Raw genomic sequence first — 25,024 nt, forward strand, 5'->3', positions numbered from 1 at the left:
GTAAGTAGTATTAATTATTAATTAATTAATTATTAAAAATTATTAACACACACACAAACACACATACAGTTTTGAGGCTGATTTTGTAATGTAAAGTCTCTTATATTCACCAATTAAGGCTGCATGCAATAGCAGTAAATATTATGGAATATTATTACAATTTAAAATAACTGTTTTCTGTTTTCATATATTTAAAAATGTAATCTTTTCCTGTGTTGACAAAGCTGAATTTTCAGCATCATTACTCCAGTGTTAAGGAAACATTTATTATTAACAATGTTGAAAATAGTTGTGCTGCTTATTATTTTTGTGGAATCCATGATCCATTGTGATTCTTTGATTAATAGAAAGGTCAAAAGAATATCAGCATTTATTTTATATAATATTAATAATAATAAATAACTACAATAGGATTTACCAAAAAAAAAAATATTTTGGGACAATGAGTTACATAAGCAACAACTTATTATTACTATCTGTACACGTAAGTGGTTAAGTAGACACTTTTTGCATTCAAGTATGACTTGAATCCTTGAGTCTCTAAATACTTTGGCCACAATAATTCAATGTTTTTCCAATTGAGCTGATAATAATACTGAAACCAGCAATACTGCAATAACAGAGTTCTTCTCAGGTGCAATGTATAAGTAAACTCTCAACGTGTAGAGAGGCAAATAGATACTGTAGATGAGGAGTTGCTCATCAGAAAAATGCTCATCAGATGTGGGTGGAATATATAAACACTCTCTCTCCTCTCTCTCCTCTCTCTCTCTACCTCAAACCAGTTGTTTTGATGTACATAGCCATACTGTACATACTTGTTTGAATAAACTTGTTTGTTTTGGTGACTCATTTACTCTCTTCAGTCTGTTATACAATATGCACTTCTCGAGCTGCACTTATAAATTGACATCGTCATGTGCGTACATCAGCATTTGTTGATGAACTCTACTGACATAATAAGCATTATAACACTTCAGATGGTACGAAGACAGCAGATATACTGGCAGGCTGGTTGAAATACAGCTCCATTCCACTCTAAATAGGACAAGAGCAGTGTGAAATGTTAAACAAACACAGGTACAATGGAGCGGGTGTCAGGTTAGTGTTGTTCTGGGATTCAGTGGATCAGTTCAGATATGTGCGGGCGACTCCAACTTTCCAGCTGTCCACGGTGTCCTATCTGCAACCAGTGCAGGGTAAATTACCTACAAATCATAGTCCGTTACTGAATACAAATAGAAATTGTAATTGGTAGCGTGATCTGTAACATTACACATTTTAGGTATTGTAATCGGTCAAGTTTTTAAATTACTTTAGTCCTAACTCATTTATCACATTGATTTGGACATATTGTACCAAATTGACATGTAAAAGTACAAAGAGAAAGAAAATGTGTTCCCATCAACAAAATTAACTGCATTAAACCTTACATTACGTCAGGGTTTCCCAAACTGAAGGAACTGCAGGAGGTTTGCAAGTTGATGAAAAGCTAATAATTAATGAAATATATATAATGAAATATAATCTATACGAGAATTACATTTTTGGACTCTGATTACGTAATCCAGATTACATATAATCACTTATTACCCAGCTCTGTCTGCAAACTACATTTCATGCATTTAATCAACTATCACTTGTTTATGTTCATACATATCTAGTGTTTTGATTATTCATGCATTCATTCTTCCTCTGACCCCTTCAATGAATCCTACAGGTCTGCTCTATCAGCTCTGGCCTTCACTATGAGACCTATGTGAACTCACGGTTTTATAAATAGCCTCAGGTCCATCTATTTAGACTGTCGAACACATCAGCACCTTTCCGTGTCCCCTCTTTGCACCCTTTATCTCTCTCCATGTTCATGTTCTTTGCCATCTTGACTTTCCCTCACACCACCTCCTCATCTCTCTGACGAAACACTGTGTTCTGTCCTTCTCTAGTTCGGTACAGGCCATTGATTTCACTTTCAGGTCAAAGCCAACGGGCTGAACTTCACGTCTCAATGATGCATTGATGCAGTCCAATGAGAGTCACCTCTGCCTTCTCTCTTTCTCCCCCAGTCGATGGCTTTGAGGTGCTCTTAGGGTATAGACAATGAGTTTGAAAGCATTTGTCGTTCTGTGTTTCATTGATAACCAATGCTATCAGTGTCGCTTCTTGTCATCAGCTTCCTGGAAATTAAGCAACACAAATCAGAGACGCACAACATCCACAGTGTTGCATTTGTCGATGTTCTGAGAGTTGCAGAGGAGTTTCAATGGTGAAATAGCCAATAAAACAGACAGGGCTTTGGGGTATATACCGGTAGTGGTATTATGTGTGAGGAAAAAATGTGGTTTAGCAAATTAAATTTGAACATTGATGCAATTTATGTGCGTTTTTATTTTATTTTTTTAATTTTATTTCCTCTCTGAAGGCATTAGTCGGCAGCAACCAATATGAGTGTTAATGTCTTTTTTAAAATATATATACCTGCACCTGAGCTAGGAGCTGTCAAACAACACATGGGTCTCACTTTGATATCCGCATATGCACACATAATTCATTATTATTTATATTTTTATTATAGTCTCATTCATTTTGCAGCTAGTAAAACTGAATCTCAGACTTAAGACAAATGGGCACAATGTCATAAACAGAGATTTGATGGCCAGTAAATTCCTGTGGACAGGGATAGACTCCGCAGGGGACAGCTGGATGGAAGGACACGACAACTGATGAGTTGTGGGAGACGCAGATAGAACGCAGTTGATCATGAGAATGACAGGAGAAGAGCTGGACTGCAAGAACAGAGCCAAGGACAGCAATGTGTTCAGCAGAACTCGCTACAAACCTCAGCAGAATACAGGGATAATGATTACATCGCTCAAACATATCAATGTACAGACTGGCTAATCTTGATCAATAGCAGTCAACATATGAAAACCGATCGTTCGCAAAGACCGATTTCTTTTAGCAATATCAGCAGATTCACAAGTCTGGAAACATGCAGGGACCAGAATTAGAGCTGGAACATTTTACATTCAAGCACACGAACAAACAAGAGATTGCAAGTTTTACATTTATTTTATAGTCAACAACAGTTCAATAAACAAAGAGTTAATATTAAACAACTTACAAATTGACACAATTTCGGTTTGTTCATTTTTGCTCAACCAACGAAAACAGATCCAAACGAAGCCAAGCCAAAACAGAACGAAAAGTTGAGCACATATGACCAACACCGTAATGGTATTTCCTGAATGAATGAATCAGTGATTTTGAATGAATCGGTTGGGTAAATGATTCAATGACTTACTCAAAATGCATAAAAAGGCTTGTCGCCACCTACTGGCATATACGCAGGACTGGAAATAACTATAAAAATCTCTTGAAACTTTGAGTAGAAATGTTGGTAACACTTTCTATGAAGCTCCATTTATACTTATTTATAAGTAAGTATTACTATTCTATAAATATAGTGAATTTAGACCTATACTGCATTATAAAATCAGTTATAGTTACATTTATATTATTTTTATAATTCCTTATTTATAGGGCTGTGAAAAGATTAATCGCGATTAATCGCATCAAAAATAAAAGTTTGTGTTTACATAATAAATGTGTGTGTACTGTGTATAATTATTTTGTATATATAAATACACACACATGCATGTGTTTATTTAAGAAATATTTGCGTGTATATACTGTATATATTAACATATAATTTATATTATATATAAATATAAATATTTGTATATATAAATAACACATTTTTCTTAAATATATACATGCAAGTGTGTGTATTTATATATACAAAATAATTATACACAGTACACACACATTTATTTTGTAAACACAAACTTTTATTTTGGATGCGATTAATCGCGATTAATCTTTTCACAGCCCTACTTATTTATAAGTATTACTATACACTTATATATTACTTATACTTAAGTCATGAATTTTCTTTTTCAATGTGCATGCTCATAATCCATTATGAACTGATTTATAAGTATTAATAAGTCAGTTGTATGGTTCCATGAATGTATTTATAAAGATGCAACCAGCATTTTTATGGTGTTATTATATTATAGTTACAATGACTTTTTAGTAATTCAAATTTATTTTTGTCAAATAAGTGAATGTATTGTTATTAATAGCCGTGTTGAGTTCTTATAAATACGTATAGTGAGTGATAATACAGATACTTACCTCTATAAATGCATCATTGATAGCTTTAAGTAAAGTGAAAACATAGGATGCAATTTTCCTAAAGCAAATGTTAAGAAATCACGAAGATGTGCTCATTATATCTTTTAAGTTGTTTATTTCTAAATGTAACTAATGAACAATAAATCATTAATACCAACAAAATGTATCTTTTTAATGTTACTACAAGCAAAACACTGCAACAATATTTTTTTAAGATTTTACTATAAGCAATACGGTTGAGGAGATTTTTAACAAATAAAAATGGTCATTCATGATCTCTAATGCAAACATTAACCATTAAAGACATAATTGATAACTAATTGGTACAGCAAACAAGTGTCTCTGGAACTTTTTTATATTTGGTCATTCATAAATCCGTGTTTAATGGATATGAGTATGCACATTGAAAAAGCAAATGCATGACTTATAAGTAATTATAAAAATAATATATATGTAACTATAAATGTTCTTATAATGCAGTATAGGTCTCAATGAGTCTTTATAAATATATTTATAGATTAATAATACTTACTTATAAATAAGTATTAATGGGGCTATTATTCATTATAAGCATGGACTTCATAGAAAGTGTTACCGAAATGTTTCATATACACAAATTTTATATTTAAATTTGAATACTCAAAATGTGTATATTTTATTTGAAAACATACAAAAAAATTGTATTAAAGCACCCATAACTGACAGTCCAAGTATATGTAGTCGTATGTTTCAATGCTATAATGAACATTGAACATTGCATGATTTGCTACCTGAAATTGCAATTTAGGGTCATTCAATGCCTGGCTTTGTAAATACTTGTTTTATACTCACAACTGCAATATCACAGTTTAACGTCTCGTTTATAACGTCTTACTTGCTACTATAAACTTTCTATTATAACCTGTCATGCAAAGATTTCAGTGTTGGACAGAGCCAATTGTACTTACAAGAACACCTGAAAGTGAGGAGGTTACCCTTCAGTGCATTTGGGAGGGGTGGGAAGAAACATTCTTCCAATAAACAGGTCTATATATTATATGGTGTTTACTATCTGGCACGCTTAACTTATTTTTGTCGACTCAAGGAGGACCCACCGTGTCTCCCTCGGCCCACCCCACATGACATGATGAATTAAGCACATGAATTCCACAATCAGGTTGTGAGGTCGCAGGACACGGGTTTGGACTTGCTCACCTCTTCCTTCTGTGCCTCCATCTGTCAAAATGTCATCAGCTCCTCTGGTGCTCAGTTTGTCATCCTAAGACTACTGTCCCCACAGCACAGTATGGATATTGGGAAATCGTGCAGACATGTTGTGTCAACTGCATGATGACTGTTGGGTCTAAAGAAGCCACCAGTTAAGCTAAAGGTCAATACTGAACCAACCATCCCAGTGGCACTGTGGGTTTCCCCCATTCAAAACTGATATAGGTTGTGGGTTAGGGTCAGTATTTGCAGGGTTTATTTTCAGCAGTGGTAATTTTCCTTTCATTTACATGCCAGCCCTACATCAGAATGTCTAATATGTGACCCTGGACCACAAAACCAGTCACATGGGTCAATTTTCTGAAATTGAGATATATACATCACCTGAAAGGTGTTTTAACATGTTTAAATGTTTAAATGTTTTAACAAACATTTGGCCGAGATACAGCTATTTGAAAATCTGGAATCTGAGGGTGCAAAAAAATCGAAACATTGAGAAAATCGCCTTTAAATTGTGCTGCATTCACTCACAAAAATAAATATTTTATATATTTACGGTCGGAAATTTACAAAATATCTTCATGGAACATGATCTTTGCTTAATAACCTAATGATTTTTGGCATAAAAGAAAAAATGACAATTTTGACCCATACAATGTATTGTTGGGTATTGCCACAAATATACCCGTGCGATTTATGACTGGTTATGTGATCCAGGGTAACATATGGTCTAATATGTTGTCTATAAAGATTAACCCTATGAATCTGGCTAAATCTGAAACTTGAAGATTAACCTTACAAAATGAGCACTACACTGTAGTCAAACTACATTAGGAAATTACTTTAAAGTGGACCTAATGAGCAAAATTCACTTTTACACGTTTGAACATAAATGTGCCAGCAGTGTATGTACACAACCAAACTAAAAATCCTCTTTTTTTAATCCCCATAAATTATAAACAGTTTCTGCAATCTGACATCACATTTCTTAGCATTGCCCATGACTGCTGACGGACTCTGCCCTATTAGCATAGACCCGCCATGTTTATCTCCTCGCCAGAGCATTTAACAGCAGCATTCATTTAAGAAATGTATTCTTATTACAGCTACTAAAGTTATTCAATCAAGAGCAGTGAGTGATTTTCAGTTTTTCTTTTGTTGAAAGAATATTAACAGAATATAATATTACATATTAACAGAATATATAGCAGTAGGTACTGTATATTACACGCTTTCACTTTAATACTCAGATCTAATATACACATGTGATTTCTTGCTGTTTACGTTAACAGACATAACCAACTATGTTTATGTGAACTTTGTTTGACACAACCTTGTGTGTATTTGACAGTTTAAGCACAATAAGACGTGAAAGATAATTTAGTTTAATACTCACCTTCTGACAGCCTGCTTTCTGTGCGCGTGCTTCAGCCATATATCAGAAGTTTAGACTGATATTAATATTAACAATTAAATATATATTTCATAAATAATATAAAAAATATTTTCAGAAAATATATCTTACATTGCTAAACATAATTTTTTTTGCATAAATCTAACTAATTTTATTGTGATTTGTGCCTAAAACGAAGAACAAATAGCTGGGGTCAAAAAGTAATTCATGATGTAGTATCTTACGTAGATTTTCTTTAAAAAAATGTATCTCATAAAGGATGTTTAGCTATTTTTAATGGAAAGCAAGACAAAAATGCAGATTAAGAACAAAAAGAACATAAAAATAATAATAATTTTAATAACATTGAAAATATAAGTCATATCATTGTTATAATAATAATAATTGTTATTATAATTATTCATATTAATGAATAATACTTACATGTTGACTTTTATGTAATTTTTATTACCTATGGAAAACAGTTATTATGAAAATGTCAAATCATCTCTTTTTCATAAAAATGTATGGTGATCATTGGCTGTCAGACATGTTCAGAACAGCCAATCACCGCTCTGTGGTGACGCCTGCTGGTGGATAGATTATATGCCTGCACAGGCACAGTGATTTTGCCAAGTAAGACATGGGTCAATGTATTTAGTTGATCCTGGAAAAACATTTGAGTCTGAAAATTTAGTCCTAACCCATAAACTTAACCCTACCCATAAACTTAACCCTACCCATAACTTATCCCTTAAATCAGAGGGAAATGATAGGTGAATAAAACTGATAGAAGCACCTAACCCTGGTCAAATCATGTTCACCATGTAGGAACAGTAGTAAATTACAAAATGAATATCATTAGGCAGATATCTTTTCTCACAAAAGAATGACATTGTTGAAGAACATCATTTATATATATAAATATATATATATTCTGGTTCAGAACACAAAATAAATCACCCATGCAGGACTGCCAAGCAGGGCCCAAGACCAAATTATAAGGTCAAGCCCCCAAATTTCTTTTTTATAAAACCTTATTATCTATAAGGGCTATAACTCCAAAATTTGAATTAAAATGGGAAGAGCGAATGAGCAATAGAGAGAGAGAGAGAGAGAGACAGGCGGAGGGATGTTGAGGGGAGGGAAGAGAAAGGGAGGGGAAAGTAAAAGCCAAAGGATTCTGAAAAACACAAGGAGCAACAGAGGATTGGAAATTTGTAAGTATTCTAAAAACAAATTCTTTTTAGAATATTACATCATTACCATCGTCATAACACATCATCTGGTCATTGCTTTTAACATGCACACAGTAAAACAGAAGATATGCATTCAGGATGGGGGTAGTAAAGAATCTTAATGAGATGAATATGTAAAAATCTGCATTACTCTTGAAAAAAACATGCAGCGGTATAAGAAATACACACTTCAAATGAAAAATAATGCAGAATGTGAGTGTAAACTGTGTGTTGATGCATGCACATTTGAGTTGTCAGTTTATGAATATGGAATTGATTCTTCAGGCGAAACTATGGTCTGAGGGAATGCATGTGGATATGTGTTTATGAGTTTGTGTGATTTTATGCATCTGTGTGTGTATGTAAGCATGTGTGTGTGTGATTTTGTTGAGACCACAGGGAGGGGTGGGAATGCACATTCTTTAGTGTGAGCTCATGTCTTGGACACAGAAATGCAGGCTTAGAGGAAAAGACTTGGGGAGAGACAAGGAAACAGACAAAGCTGGACGGATGGAACAGCTGTAACTGATATCTTTAATGAGCGATTGAGAACAGAGAACTTATGTTCTGTGACATCAATAAATGAGAATCTGCATGAGTCAGAGGCAAATGGAAATCTAGATTGGTCTGCCTTCTCATACAGAATTCTTTTAGAATTTATATAATATGTCCAAGTCTTCCGAGGATGCCTATAAATGGTTATATTTTGGAAGTGCATGGTGACTCTTAAATATGTTAACAACAGGGCCTACTTAGGAGAAAATCTGTTCTGCCGGCACGCGGATAAATAGTGACTGGTGAAAGGTTTCTCAAAACAAAATCCCCAAAAAATAGGATATATAAATAATAAATGCTGTTCTTTTGACTTTCTAATCATCAAAAAATCCTGAAAAAAAAAAATGATCACAAATGTCCACAAAAATATTAAGTAACACAACACTGATAATAAAAGGAACTGTTTCTTGAGCAGCAAATCAACATATTAGAATGATTTCTGAAGGATCACGTGACACTGAAGACTGGAATAATGAAAATGCAGCTTTGCATCACAGAAATAAATTACATTTTAAAATATATTAAAATAGAAAACAATGATCAAACTGATATTATTTTATCAGTACATGCAGTCTTGGTAAGCAAAAGAAAATTCTTTCAAAAAGAATTTTACTGCCCCTAATCCTTTGGACGGTAATGTATTAACTCTTACTTTATCTCAACAATAACCTTATAATCTTCATTTATTTTACTTTTTGCTCTGAAGGGGAAACAGTCTTCCATACCATCCACTTTCATTTTGAATACTCTGAAAGCTATTTCGGGGTTGTTATGATATTCTCTCTTTCTCCAGGCCCTGAGCTGTGATCGGACCCCGTAAAGACCCTGAAAGATGGGCAGCTATCCAGTCTCTGTGCTGCTATGCTGTTGTCTCTTTGGTAAGTTCATCAAAACAACCAAACAGAAGCCAATTAATTTAATTAATATGAATGAATGATTCCTTTTGAATGCCCAGCCAACAAAACTTTTCTGCTTTTTTTTTTCTTCTTCTCTCACAGTACTTGTTACTGTCCGGGCACAACAAGCTGGTAATTCACTATGACACTGTAACTATTTTGATTGTGTGTGTGTGTGTGTGTGTGTGTGTGTGTGTGCGTGCGTGTGTGCGTGCGTGCGTGTGTTTTCAGGAGTATACATTGGTTTCAAACATCTATTCATTACGTATACATTTTCATTAATGTCAGGGGCAAGTTGTCATGTTTTATCTGTTGTCATTTAAATATAGATTTGTTTAGCTGTTTCATAAATAATTAGTGTTTTACAATAATTTAAATGTATTGTTAATTTTTTTCCAACAGTCTAAAAAATAGTCTAAAAAGTAAAAACAAAAATCAAGAAAAGAAATCAAGACAATATTTATAATGACCGTATATATTTATTTCAAGTTATGTCAACCTCTAAAAATATTTGTAATCACTTGTAATCACAAATGACCATAAAAGTCATATAAATTCATTGGTAATAAAAAGTGTAAACCCTAAAGAACATTCAGAAAGATTATTTATATATTTAATTAAATAATTTTAGTTAAATATTATTGTTATAAATATAGCTTAGTTTATAATATTTATAAATACATACATATTTCATTAAATTAGTTTGTAATGCCACTCTTAGTTGTAGTAAATTAAAAAAGGATGAAAACTGCTGTTTGTAGAAAATGGCTCTCTTGTCTAAAGATAAATGATTTTATTAATTATTTCTATTATTTATTTATTTATTTATTTATTTATTTTATTAGGGACCATGTACAATTTCAAACATAAATGTTACCATTTGATGCATTGTACCAGAGTTAGCCACAGGCTAATTTACATCTGCAGTCCCCAGGCAGAAAAAAAAAAAAAAAAAAAAAAAAAACATAAACAAACATAAACAAAACACATTTTGTATAAACCATATTTAAAAAAAAGTATTCTTCTCATACAACCTCAAAAGTCCTTGTTGTGGCAACTCACCCATTTGCCTGTTAAATGAACTGTATATTTTTCCCTGGTCATAACGCAGAAATGTTCTTTAGTGTTTTTGTAGCCAAGACTTAAAGTACTTATGCGTCTTTACACACACTGGCTTGAAATAAACCTACCCTGAGTCAAAAGCGTGATAACTAGCCCTGGTCTCCCGTACACATTTTTAGTTTGCTGTGTTTTTCTTTTTCTTGCCAGAATTCCAGGAAATTGATGTTTCTGCTTTGCCACCACCAGGTGAGTTTGTATATGCAGTAAATGCGAGTACGCCATTTGTATCAAGACAATAACAGTCTTGCTTCTGTCCCACAGACTGCAGAGAGGAAACATACCCCTGCACCAGGATGTACTCGGTTCATCGACCGATAAAGAGATGTATTCAATCTCTCTGTCTCTACAGGTGACTAACACAGAACTGTCTTTCCTGCTGACATTCTCCTCTGCTGAACATACAAAACGATTATTTGACGTATTTGACATGGTGCATGTGAAATAAATGACATCTGTTTCCTCCAGTCTGCCAAGAGTCTATGTGATCAACAAAGAGATCTGTGTGAGGACCGTGTGCCAGCAAGACGAGATCCTGATGGGTGAGACACTCACAAACTACAGAACATCCCGCTAATGTGAATTGGAACTTGTGATTTTTGAATGGACCATTTTGTTATATATATTGTTGTCGCTCACTGACTTATTTTGATAAGTTAAAGCAGTGTAAAAACATATGTTGCCAACTTATTGATCATACATTTTTTTTTACAGTGTGATATTAAGAATAGTTGAATATTAAAAATAATATTGAGATATTATTCTTATTAAAAATATTAAGATTATTTTCAGAGAATGTAGGCTATCTGTATATTCTTAAAGTTCCCCTGTGGTGAAAATCAAGCTTTTAATGTTGTTTATATGTCTATGTGGTGTTTTTAATATGCTTTGAGACAAACCATGTGCAAATGCATAAGTCAACACCATTGCTGAGTATTTTCTCCTTAAAACTGCAAAGAACCAAAGGCAGTCTCAAAAACACGGTTTGAAATCTCTGGTGTTTCTGACATCACAAACTACCTTGTAACCAATCATGTCAACGTGATCGTCAACAAGTAGATCTCTGAGCTGGTGTGAGTGAGTGGAGGCGGGTCTAATTTTCATATTCATAGAACCGCATATACTAAATGAGGCAAGGGTGCAGAGTTACATTCAAGTTTCAAGGAAAAAACGTTTAAATATGTCATTTTGGTGATCAAAGGTGAGTTTAAAGGGATAAAATGATTGACTACAGGGAGACTTTATTATCTTACACTACCATTCAAAAGTTTAGAATCAATAAAAAAAAGATTTTTAAAGAAGACTTCCATGCCCACCAAGGCTGCATTTATTTGATCCAAAATAAAAACTCAATCTTATGGTGGTAAGTACTCTCTCTCTCTCTCTCTCTTTCAGCTGAACTCTGTAGAGAGAAATCTGGGTGGCCAAAACGCCAAAAGAGGACAACTAGGAGACACTGTCGCCGTGGCTACCCAAAAAACTGGGCAAACAAGGCCTAAAGTCAGATGGATGACAAAGTCAGAGAGAAAAAGAAGAGAGTTCTGGTTCCAACAAATACAAATCTGAATGTTGAATTTTTTAATGTTGTGTTCCTAACAAACGAAGCGGACACAATCATTACTGTTCAATATCACTTTTCATCACCTTTATATCATTTTAAAGTTTGTGCTTGGAACTGAAATAAGCTTGGTTGAATGTCTCAGAGTTTTAATTCTCTGGTGCTGAATGTTAAAGAAGCTCACTGTATAACCACTATATGTGCTTTATATTCTTCTAGTATACTGTATATGTCCACACCAACCACTGTAAGTAAAAGACAACATCCACAATAGCAAATAAAAATGTTTATATGTTTCATTTATATGTTTCAGAATTAATGTTTTACTCTCAAAGATCAGACTAATTTGTTCTGGACTATCCTGTTTTTATATGTCAGGATGTAATTGTTGTGTTTAGCATGGGGTTTTAGGATAACCTGTTATTATAGAAAACTACCAGAACAGATTAAATATCGTAATCATATAAAATCATGAATAAAAAAATAAAAAAATGATGAGCATGGATAAATCACTAATCTTTTAAAGTCGTCATGAAATCAAAATTTACCCTATTTACTTTGTTAGCACACAATACTAGTCTTGTGGTGAACAATTAATCCGTGCAAGTTAAAGGTTGTATCAGTGATTTCAGGTGATCACATTCATCTAATCTTTCCTAACAATCCGCTAGCCAATCACCGACAGGGGGTGGGTGTTGTGAGGTTTTGCGTTCATGCACACACGCGAAGTCGGAGTCACGAGCGCAAAACCTCACAACACCCACCCCCTGTCGGTGATTGGTTGGAACACTATTTATTTTGGTTTTGAGTGGTTGGTGAAACCAATTGTTTTTGTGTGCAGATCTCAGAGGCTGCCTACAGAGACGCGTTTTTTTGACGGCATGATTATGGGGCGGGTTGCTAGCGGATCGTTAGGAAAGATTAGATGAATGTAATCATTTGTGTTTGGGCCTTTTTTGGGCCTGAAATTGCTGATACAACCTTTAATAAAAATAAAAAAATTGACATAGTAATCTTTAATGAAAATCTGAAAATTGCTACTGCTCTGGAATGGTGTTCCTTCTCTGATGACATCAGTTTGACGGCTTGTGTTGAATTTCCTTACCACTCCCCTCCAACCATCAGTCTGATTACTGATATGAGCGAGGGATGGAGAGGAGGTGTGCTTAAGTAAAACCCCGCCCTCTATTCAATATTCAGTTTCACTTGGGCTGGATCCCAAATAGCACACTCTGGCCTTGTGGACCTCCTTCGAGTTCACACTTGGTGATGTCAGGAAGTTCAGACCTAAGGGGCGCTGGCCTCGAGTCCACGAGGGCACGCGAGAGTGTATTTTGGGACAGGCAAACAGGCACGAAACTCCTCCCCTCATTTATCTGATTCATATACAGTAAAAGAAATGGACACAGCGACCCCATTGGATTCAACGGAGAAAAAGTGAAGTCAATTAGAAGCTCTCACTTCCTGATGGCTGAGCGTACTGCGCAGACTCAAACTGAGCTTGACGACGTAGATGTGACGTGAGCTGTCTTCTAGTAACTGTGCCAAGAGAAATCTGAATCATTCCCTTCCGAAACTTGCAGAGACGGAGAGCGTGAGTAGGAGGTGTCCATGAGCTAGGAGCAGGAGAAACTTTTGCTAAGTATTCTGATTAATTATTTTGTCATTTTGCCTCCACGTCCCCCCGATTGCCCGCGAACTTCTCCTCCTGTCCATACGGTAATTTCCTACTATGCGACAGAGAGTCGCGTGGTGATGACGCAATCGTTAGCCTAATTTTACAAAAACTGCTTCTACGGGGCCATAACGTAAGATACAAGGTAATGGAGCCTTTTATACATTTTCGTGTTTTTTTAGAAATAAATAATGGACAAATGGAGTCTTTAAACGCCTCAGATGTAAAGTTATTCGCTGTCAAAGTGACGCCAAAAATGAATGGGAGTCAATGGGATGCTAACAGCAGGTGATGGTCTGCTAATCAATGGAGGCGCCCAGGGAAGCTTCAGTTTTTTTCTGAAACATTACCCCCCTGATCTGATTGGGCGTTCGCAATGATTCCGGGGTAGGTAACTCGTGCGGAGGGTGCGAAAGTGCGGGCTTCGCCGAAGTCCGCATGGAGGGCACAAAGGCGACGCTCGCGAGCACACTTCTGAGCACTGAAATGCCGAATGGGACACCCTACGGACTCGTACTCTTGGCGAGCAAGGCCACTTAAGGCCACGAGACCGCGAGTCCACATGAAGTGTGCCATTTTGGACTGTGGTCACGCCATTTGTGCTCCAGAGAAGAGCGGTCACACTATACGCTTAAAAATATATTGCGCGTCTACATGAGGTTGCGTGGTAGGCTAAAGGTGTAGGTGTTTGGTGTCGGTAGACATATTTAAAAAAGATTATAATAAAATAAATAAAATCAAATTGTTTTCTGCAAACACTTTTCTTGTTCTACATCTCCCCGAGTACCACTGTGGAGAATTTCATGTTGTTCTACTGTTTCATTCTGTAATAATTGCCTGCCAAAGTCAGGACCAATACTATTTACCTTGACATATAGCCGTTATAAATTCATATAAAATATTTAATCAAATTGTTTTCTGCAAAATCTACCAGATTCTTGTTATACGTCTCCCCGAGTACCACTGTGGTGATTTTCATGTTGCTTTACTGTTTTATTCTTTAATAATTGCCAGCCAAAGTCATGACCAATACTGTTTACCTTGCTATATAGGTATATTTGATGAATTCATAAAAAAAATTAATCAAATTGTTTTCTGCAAACTCCACCAGATTCTTGTTCGACATCTCCCTGAGTACCACTGTGGTGATTTTCATGTTGCTTTGCTGTTTTATTCTTTAATAATTGCCTGCCAAAGTCATGACCAATACTATTTACCTTGACATATAGATCAAGGAGATGTAGAAAAAGAATCTGGTGGAGTTTGCAGAAAACAATTTGATTATATTTTTTTTATGAATGTATAAAATATGTCAATATGTCAAGGTAAATAGTAATTAAACAGATTTCATGATGACTTTAACACAACAAAGTGGCCAATTTGCATGTAGTATCATGGAATTTTATAGATAGATCAAACAGTAGGGGGCGACAGACATGATAAAAAGACTGCAGAAAGCAACTTGCTGTGAATTAACTCAAGACCTGTCTGGGAAACAAAACATCTGTGATACAAGTGTATTCTCTGAGTAATTCTTTGTTTTGATAAGTGGAGATAAATAGAAATGATGTAATGATTTGATTTATGGCCTGTGCCTGGTGCCTGAAATGGTTTACTGTGGTCATGAATAACACATTTTTTAGACAATATGTCGACAATATGTTTACTGATTTGTAAACAGATGGAAGACAGAAATCTTTACTTTGTTCTTTCTCTTCTTCCCAGTTTTGAAACCATAATCACCGGAAATGCAGTTAAATGCGATTTGTACCTTTCTACACCAGCAGTGTTTGAGTAGTTTCGTACATTATATTCATGAGACAAAACGACAGTCTTTCATTCTGGTTGAAGAACTCTTTCACTTGCCATTAGATCCAGCCTCAGAGCACATGGTTTCCACAACTACATAGATGGGAAACAGATCCCTCTACTGGACACAAGGGAAACAGGGATACAGAGGGAACATTTACAATATATATTGAGGAGAGATCTGTTTGGTTACCTTCATCTTCTCAAATTTACTAGAATTCCCATCAGGCATATTGTAATCAGAGTGTGTTTTCTTTTTGACTCAAAGACCTCTTTTGTACAACACAATAATTCGGCTAAGACATTTCCAGTATTTCTGATGCAATTATGACAACGCTGCTTATTTTCAAACCTTGGTATAATACTGAGAGTGTTAACGTATTAAATTGAATAAATTATTTCCAGAAGATCCAAAATTCTGATTCTGTATGATCTTCAATATTTATTTAAGGCTGAGGAGAGAATTCAGTCTTATGCTGTAAAAAATTATATGATCAATAAGTTATGACAACATGATTTTTACATTGCTTCAACTCATCAAAATAAGGTAAGCAATGTTCAACTTGTATAAGTTATACAAGATTCAACAAAAAGTGTTTTAAGTCAGTTTAATGTAATTTAAGTTAAAATTACTTAAACATCCAAGTTGATTTTACTTAAATTAAGGCGGCAAATTTTTTTTGCGTGCGTGCGTGTGTGTGTGTATGTGTGTGTGTGTGTGTGTGTGTGTGTGTGTGTGTGTGTGTGTGTGTGTGTGTGTGTGTTTTAGACTACATTGTGAATTCCTGCTGGTTTAGTGTGGGCAGAACTGCATAAAAATGTTGCACTAGTCGCCCACACAGTAGCCTACATACCAGCCTCAACAATACACATGATGTATACACTGTGTAAACAACTGCTGTAGGCTATATAAGAATTTCACTATTACTGAGTTTACCCAATTTGGTCAAATTAGGATGTTAGGATGGGTTTTCAATCTTCAACCCCCTGGCCAAGGACCTCTTGGTGTGTGGAGCCATAGACATGTGTATACATGTGTGGAGCAGTGACCCAAGTTACAAAAATGGTATAAAAATAAATACTACCATATTCATGAATTTACACAGGCGTGATATCACGTTTTGGTCCACAAAGAAGGTTAGCATGCAAATAAAAAAATTGCTTTAATAAATTAAAACAAAGGCAGTATTCCAAACAGAATAGCAGCGTAACTGTGCTCTAAACACAAACAGCACCAGAAAATGAACACAAAGAACTGAAAGGCTTAAATACACAAGATAAGAAGCTGAATGCAAACATGTGTGATCTAATTAATCATACAATGAATAAATAACCATGGAAACTAACAAGTTGGGGGGAAATGAGAACAAAAGAAAACTAACTAGAGGAGGCAGCCAAAACAGAAACAGATCACAGTGAAAATGAAACCAAAGCTGAGCTTAACCGTTACAATAGGCTACATTGTTATACTACTTACATTACAAAGCCATTCAAATGATCATTTCATATATTTAAAGTTATATACTTGCACATTTCATTTTAATGTTGGTGGGACAATTCAGCAAACTTTTACCCCTGGTTTCACAGACAAGGCTTAAGATATAGTCCCAGACTAAAATGCATGTTTGAGCTGGTTTAACTGAAAGCAACTTGCACTGACATATCTTAAAATACATTGGTTCCATTGTTTTGTCTCAAGATGCACATCAGTAATGTTTTTTTCTAAGGCACATTTATAAAAGCTATACATGTCCTAATTGAACTAAGGCCTCCTCTGAACTAACTCATTGGTTAATCTCTGCATATGTTTTCACTCTTTCATGGCAAAGTCTTGTATGTTCAATGTTACACTGCAACTCTGAGCCCTTGTATCCTGCTTTCCCGTGTCTTAGGGTATGTTTACATGACAACAATATACTAAAAAGAGACAACAATGCTGGCAAAACGATCCCGGTTCACACGGATCTGAGAAAATGACTTAAAAGGCTGTATTATCAATGCCAGGGCAGTAGTTGACGATGTCACTTTGTAAAGAAACACTCCGCGAACATGTAATACGCATGAGTATGACGTTACCGTTTTCACAAATTCACATTTTTGTTGGTTACATGGAGATGGTAAGGGCATCATTTTCAAAACCTTGCGCTTTGAAACCCGTCTTCAATAGCTTGCATTTTCAGGCCCCCAAAATGCCATTTTTGTGTAAATGAACGGCCAAAACGCTTGGCCACTTATCAATTATCAATTCTTATCAATGTTTCTTCTTAATATTTTTGTGGAAATCATATGTTTTTCCAGGACTCTTTGTTGAATTAAAAGGTCAAAAGAACTAAATTTATTCAAAAGCTAAAATATCTAAATAAGATAAGCTAAATATCTTTACTATATAAAATGAACGCTTCCTTGCTGAATAATTGTATTCATTTATTTCAAAAAACAAAAATCTTACTGACCCCAGATTTGAATTTTGAAGTGAATGTATTCCACAGACAGTTAATACTAAAAATAATACTGGATTATCACAGATAAAATGGTAATGCCAAAAAAACAGCTTTTATTTTGACATCCAAAATAACCACATTAATGCTATAGCCTACATACAGTACAAGATCAGGTCAAATTCAAGTCAAAGGATTCAAATCTCAGGTAATACAGCACCATTTCTCTTCATCCCAGTCGGTTCATATCTCAGTGTTCATTGATTTGTGAATCTCATATTTGTGATCGTAGCCCGAGTAGAGTAAAAACATCCCTCAGATCCTCAGTCTCGCAGGGCTACAGTGAAAAAGAAAGCAAGTCATTTAGCACTGACAAATATGCCATGACCTCTGACCTCATCAAATATTTATCTATAAATATGGCTCACATCCACAAAAGCTACCATTAAATAAAGTGAATACATGTAAAGAGGGGCACTTCTTATTAATGACTAAATATTGCTATAAATGGCCACATCAGTGTCATCTCATAGTCAGAGTGATATGATTGAATTTAGTTAGTATTCATTATAATCTTGTAATTTAATGGCAAAGTCATATTAAGATTATTAAATTTGTAACCTGCAGGATCTGATTGAGTTTTCGACCGAGTCGGACAGAGTTTTGCTGAAGGTCATCCCAGGCTTTAAATCTCCTCTCCCTCCGAGCAACAAATGTTTGCCAGCAGTAGAAATAGTCTAAAAACAGAACAGAATCTGATAAAGGACAAGAGTGTGGCATGTAATTTGCAACATTGCATCACAAATATTAACCACGCCCCCCTTTGTTCCCTCCCCCATTTACCTTTATACGTCATCACAGAGATCTGCACTCCTGCCCTCTTCAAGTGTCGCAGTCCTTCCCTCTCCAGGCTGTCCTCATCATCACAGAAGTAAAGGCGTGACACAAAGATTCTCAGACGAAGGTTGGGCGTCTGCGACAGGAAGTGGGCAAGATGTTGAGCGCATTTAGAGCAGGGCGACCAGGAGCAGAACCAGGTCACCGAGTAACATTTTCTCGCACCGTCCACACTTGAACCACACAGGCCCGGACACAACGCACCCAAGTAACGCAGAAAGAGCAGCTTGAGATGAAACAGGAGATAAAGGTTACAGATGGAGAAAGAATGAGTAAGAGGAAAGTTATTAACTCAGTAATAATGCCTTATGATAATGTCTTTTCTCATTATCAGTTCATCTTCCCCTCACTTCTACATGGCAGCCGGTGCGATTGCGCAGGTGTCCGAAGTCAAAGGAGAGGGAGTTTGGGCCGATGCGTCTCTTTACTACAAAACAAAGGTACGTCTCGTGTCTCCCTCGGGCCCAGCGCACATTCTTATAATGGAAGATGAATTTCCTCTGGGTCATGAGAACACTGCAGTAAAACATGACACTCTGTTATTCATTTGCATCACATTTGTCATTAAAAATAGATAATGGAGTACACACTGCAAAAATCAGTGTGTTTTTTTAACCCTTTGGTTCTGTTCGCGTGTCAATTTCAATTAAATGATTGTACTATATTTTAGTTAAATAATGTTTTTTATTTAATATTTTGTATTTTTAGGGGATTTTATGGTAGCCTAGTAAATTATACTTATATAGTAGTTATAATCCCTTTATTCACTTTTTGAGCATACTTGAAAATGAAATTTCCAATTTAAACTGTCATAAATCTTAAATTGGAAAACTAACTTTGGAGCGCAGACTTAAATTTGGTCTCTTTTTAAACATGACACATGGCAGATGTTATACATTTTACATTTATTGTTAGAAAAAACGCACAAAAAGAAAATGTAAATTTTTTTATATGAAATATATATAATCTTCCAAAACATGTTTTACTCTAAAACTGTTAGAAAATCAAATCCATAAATCTACACAAGTAGTGTTCCAAAATTGAGGTTGATATCTCAAAAAATGAGCTTTCAGTAAGAATTTGTTTATGCGCAGTATACCAAACGTTTCCAATGGATACAATTCACCTCCCATTCATTTCCACTGTGGTCATTTTTGGCCGGGAACAATACAAGTGGACCATTGAACCATTCCAATGTTTTGTACCATTCCAATGAAGTAAAAAATGTAACTTTTATATATATAATTTTTCATTTAAAAATTACCGAACGGCACCAGAGGGTTAATTTCCAGTAAAAATATCTCTGTCTTTAAAAAAAGAATAAACATAATTCAAGATACATTTTCAGAAAATATATCTGTATACATAATTCCAATTCTCAAATAAATGTCTTGCAAATGCAAAGATTTTTAGATATTTTTATTGTAAAAAACTGTTTAAACATTATTAATAATAACTTATAAACTGTAATATTGTGCTAAAAATAGTTCTTAGTTACTTTCAAATGTAACAAATCTAAAATGTAATCACACATCAAATATAATCATAAAATATTATCACATCACAGGGAACTTTTGCACCTATAGAAATGGAATAATTCAGAAAGTCCCATCTGCAGCATCTTGTAATGATCACATTGTTCAGCATGACCGGGACACCTGCAGTCATTAGTCGTCGGTTAAGTTTAGACTTGGTTCTCAACCATGTGCATGTAAAAATAGACATGCATCTAATAATTCCCACAATCACTCACAGATATTCACACTAATAACTATCAGTTTCAATTTACACCACCTGAAACTGGAGAAAGTCTGAAAACAGGTCAATGCTCTTGCACGTCATTAAAGTGCATGAACTGAATGCACCAATGCATTGATTTATTCCTTTATTAATAAGTTCTTATAAAGATGGGTAGATAGCTTTATCTGCATAGTGCATAAAAAAATCCCCCCTTGTCTCTCACTATCACTTGTTTTGTTTTCACTTACCTGTCCAGCTTGCTGATCATTCCGAAAGTCGAAACTTGCTAACTCATTTAGTCACATCAGTGAGAGTTTAAAAATGGGTAGAGGAAGAGGGAGGTATAGAAAACGTATGACATACTCATATAGCTGTAAGAAAGAGGGTCCCTGATTGGGTGAAAATGGTTTTCAAACCTGTTTGGGTGGGTGAGGTGAATTTAAACAGTGACACGGCTCAATAATCAGTGTATGTGATATTTAAAGAGATATGTAAAAGAGTTACAGTCTTAGTTGCACTGACAAAAGATAGTGTAAATCAGAAAAGCAAAGAGGTGTTGCATAGGTTAAATTGTGAATTGGCATGACGGAAGGATGCATGCATTTATGATCTATTTTTTAAACTCTTTATTCCTCAAGTTTCTACAATAGCACTTGACCTTGCCTTAACCGCATATTAGTCTCTTGAACATCTGACGTGTTTTCAAACCTTTTTGCTCCAGAATGTGCGTCAGAAATTGCTGCCAACGGCATAACCAAAGCCAGTTGGAAAATTCCAGATCTCTTGACTTGCACCCAGTCAGGGAAACCCTCCGCTTCATTTTTCCCACACAACTCAAACACTCCCATATACCTTCTCTCTCTTGCTCAGATTTTCTCCATCCGCACCCTTTCCACTTGTTTAGTTTTTCCCACAGGGGAAGCTTGTTTTACTACAGGAGGTCATCACCACAATCCCTGGAGAGACCTTCCCAGTGGGTTTTTTCCAAAAAGCCACTTAACCTTCACACAAGCAAGCACACCAGCGCACAGGTATAGCGAGATGACCCGGTTAATCTGCCTGGTTAAGGAGAGTAGCACATCTACTGCGTGCTTATTCATTTGTTTCCGTCTGCAACTGTCTTTGACTGTTTCCTGGTGACTTTAAAGTTGGCATCCCGTGTGTTTGTCTGTCTCCAGTCACTCTACTTCACCCTCTCATGCACTCTGCGGCCAGGGAAATCACCGCTCTCCAATGAGCTCCCTCTCAAGTGTGTGTAAGTGTATGTCTGAATTCGAACATCTGGAAGAGATCTGTCTGCTCCCATGATTTACCTTCCGACCACAAGTCTTTCTGAGGTCTTACCACAATGCGCTATGTGTGTAGAACTTGGGAAAACAGAGAAAAGAATATACTGAAGGTCCTGCTCCCGTTAAAGTTGATTCTCATGATTTTTTTTTTTTTTTACCTGATAATAATTTGCTTTAATGTGCATTTTCAAGAAAAGACAAATATAAATCTTATAATATACACTGACAATAATTATTATAAAAGGCCAGTTTGCCCAAGAATGAAAGTTATGTCATCATTAACTCATCCTTTCTTCTCTGGAGCACAAAACAAGATAGTCTCAGTTCTTTTTTGTCAACACTTTGAAAGTCAGATGGATCTGATGTTGTTTTGGAGCCCATTGGACTTTCATTGTAAGGACAAAAACAGCTAAAACGGGTTGATGACAGAATTTGTAACGTTTGGTTCACTCTCAGAAAAAAAGGTACAAAAGCTGTCTCTGTGGTGGTACCTTTTCAAAAGGTACACCTTTGTACCTAAAGAGTGCATATAATTCCCTCAAAGGTACATATTGGTACCAAACGTGTCCATATTAGTACCTAAATGGTACATATTAGAACCCTTTTGAAGGGTACTGTCCCAGTGACAGCTTTTGTACCTTTTCTTCTGAGAGTGTTCTCATAGGTGACCCAAAACCCACTTTGCTCCGTCTCTTGCTGATGGTGGGTAATGAAGACCACCACATTGTGTCAAGGGGCACAACAAATGAATCGAATCGTGGCCGGAAATGCAAAGTCATATTTTCCGAAACCCACCCACCTACACACAAACAGACACACACACACACACACACACAGAGAGAGAGTGAAGCCCATCGTGCAGACAAACTCAACCACAACTCCAAACACACTTACTTTCCAGAGTCATGAACTCACATCTGTTTCCTGGCGACAATAATAGTTACACATCAGTTAGGGGGATAGCAGGTGTTCAATTGCCTGAGCTGCTCTGTACATTATAACAAAAGCTCCTCCACAACAAACCAGCCACGATGACTTGCAAAAGCTACCAAAAGGAAAGATGAAGTAATTGTGCTCATTAGTTGACTAACACAATTGCAGCCCATAAAAGCTTAGTGGCTGGTACTAAAATAGGTTTTTACATTAGATTTGTACATGTGCATGACAGACACGGCACTGTCTGAAGAAAAAAATAGCGTTATGGATCTACTTCTAGTAGATTCATTTATATATATCAATGTGAGTCTACTGAAGGATGGTTGGATAAAAGAAATAGGTTTCAGGTAGCAATTCAAATCATCCTGAAACTGTAAAAGCTAAGCAGTATGCATAATACTGTGTACAGTAAAGTAATTTCAAAACCAGAAAAATGAGTTCAACAGGCCTACATATTCAACATGTTTTATCACTTTACATTGTTTAGTTAGTTCAATAATCTATTTTAATAGTTAAAAGTCCCATCTTGTAAACATGCCTAATTGTATTGAATGTGCACTTGTAGTGTAGTTATATTTTTTAAAAACTGTACTTAACGATAATATAATCTTAATTAAATAAAATTCCACTTAAGTGCAGCCTACATAAGAGAGCACATTTTCACTATTAACGCTGCGTCTGAAATCGCATACTGTCTGAGTAGGTACTACATTGGAGGTTTAATTTACTTCACGGCCGCTAAATAAGTATGTTCTATATAGTATAAATATGTGTAGAATGAAATTCGGACATACTACATCCGCCATGTTGTTACTGTCACGTGACCTACCAGCTTTAGTTTCATAAATCCTCTCTTGTGGCCTCACGGGATGGTAAAGTGTCCATCGAATGCGCATTTCATAATCTCTGCAGTAGTAGGTCAAGTAGTAGGTCATCTGGGGGTTTTTTTGCCTACTGTTTTTCGAATATATGTTGCGTCCCAATTTGTGTACTTAAGCACTATAAATAGTGTGTGTTCAAACTGAAAATTGAGTGACAAAATTACCTCAAAATTCGTACACTAGACGGTTGAGTGCATTGTGCATAAGTACATTTATAGTCACTATAGTCATCATTTAGGATACGACAAATGTATATGGACTACTCTTTTGGCATACTGTTTTTCTCATATTATATAGTAGAAAAGTATTCGATTTTGGATGCAGCGTCTTTAAAAAGTATACTTTTTAAAAACGCACTTTAATCATGTCAAATTAAAAGTTGTAATTTAAAGTACATTTTAAATTGCTTTCATTTTTTTGTATTAAATAAGTGCTTTTGATGTGTTGACTAACATACAAACACGTGAACTGTAGTGTTATTTGATATTATATTTAAAATTAATATATTTTAAATGTACTAAATTGCAACTTCATCATTACAATTACATACTCACAAACATATTTAAATACATGAGATAAAAGTTTCAATAGAAATTACATCAAAGCATATTTTAGTTTACTGCAAATGCTTGTCAGTACATTCGACAGTACATTTTAGTTTAAACATATTTCAAACAGAATAGAATTAGGAAACTATATAAGTACTTAAGTGGGCCAGAAACTACCTCTAAAGTTCAGTTAATTGCATTTAATATAAATTTAAACTCTAATAATTTTCATTTAATTGCAATTAACATTGCATTCAGTTTAAACTAAAGAATATTCTTTTAAACTATTGTATTTCCCTATTAAGTATTCTTTTTAAAGTGTACTTCTTTTTCACAGGGATGTGGTTTTAAAACAAACAGGTTTAAATTAGCAGCTAAAGCCTTAAACGTGACAGTGCAGCTTTCTGTTGCAGGTGAGCATCAAGCCAACCACACAGTGAACTGTATAAACATCCGGTGGTGAATGGCAGCCGTACATGCTGTTGAGTAGTAGTGTGAGTGGTTAAGGTATAGCTGGTGTTTTAAGCTAACCACACAGCATGAGCAGCTCTTAGTTTCAAATACACTCAGCATCACTAAACTGTATCCACCCACACGCATTTAGAGTAGCATGCGGGAATTAACTGTACTTGCAATGTCTTTTGCA

At 35.4% G+C, this 25,024-nt stretch overlaps 2 protein-coding genes across 2 annotated transcripts; one reads left to right on the plus strand and one right to left on the minus strand.

Moving 5' to 3' along the window:
• The first annotated feature begins 7,947 nt into the window (after window positions 1-7,947).
• Window positions 7,948-12,468, plus strand: mfap5 (microfibril associated protein 5). The gene is made up of 7 exons (XM_084385078.1): window positions 7,948-8,019; window positions 9,386-9,470; window positions 9,591-9,620; window positions 10,758-10,796; window positions 10,872-10,959; window positions 11,076-11,149; window positions 12,003-12,468. The coding sequence occupies exons 2-7, from the start codon at window positions 9,425-9,427 to the stop codon at window positions 12,104-12,106; spliced, it is 381 nt and encodes a 126-aa protein (XP_084241204.1). The 5' UTR covers window positions 7,948-8,019; window positions 9,386-9,424; the 3' UTR covers window positions 12,107-12,468.
• Window positions 12,469-18,230: 5,762 nt separating this feature from the next.
• On the minus strand, window positions 18,231-20,992 carry aicda (activation-induced cytidine deaminase; the record flags this gene model as incomplete). Its single annotated transcript, XM_084385800.1, has 5 exons — window positions 18,231-18,424; window positions 18,709-18,824; window positions 18,931-19,210; window positions 19,335-19,500; window positions 20,973-20,992. The coding sequence occupies 5 exons, from the start codon at window positions 20,990-20,992 to the stop codon at window positions 18,362-18,364; spliced, it is 645 nt and encodes a 214-aa protein (XP_084241926.1). The 3' UTR covers window positions 18,231-18,361.
• Window positions 20,993-25,024: the final 4,032 nt, after the last annotated feature.

Source organism: Rutilus rutilus, assembly GCF_951802725.1.
Source record: "Rutilus rutilus genome assembly, chromosome: 17".
NCBI lineage: Eukaryota > Metazoa > Chordata > Actinopteri > Cypriniformes > Leuciscidae > Rutilus > Rutilus rutilus.

What these genes read in the sequence shown, in the direction of transcription:
- mfap5 (XM_084385078.1), top strand. Translation starts at nt 9,425, where the DNA reads ATGGGCAGCTATCCAGTCTCTGTGCTGCTATGCTGTTGTCTCTTTG. An exon ending in TTCTGCTTTGCCACCACCAG is followed by an intron (nt 10,797 to 10,871) that starts GTGAGTTTGTAT and finishes TCTGTCCCACAG; the next exon opens with ACTGCAGAGAGGAAACATAC. An exon ending in GCAAGACGAGATCCTGATGG is followed by an intron (nt 11,150 to 12,002) that starts GTGAGACACTCA and finishes TCTCTCTTTCAG; the next exon opens with CTGAACTCTGTAGAGAGAAA.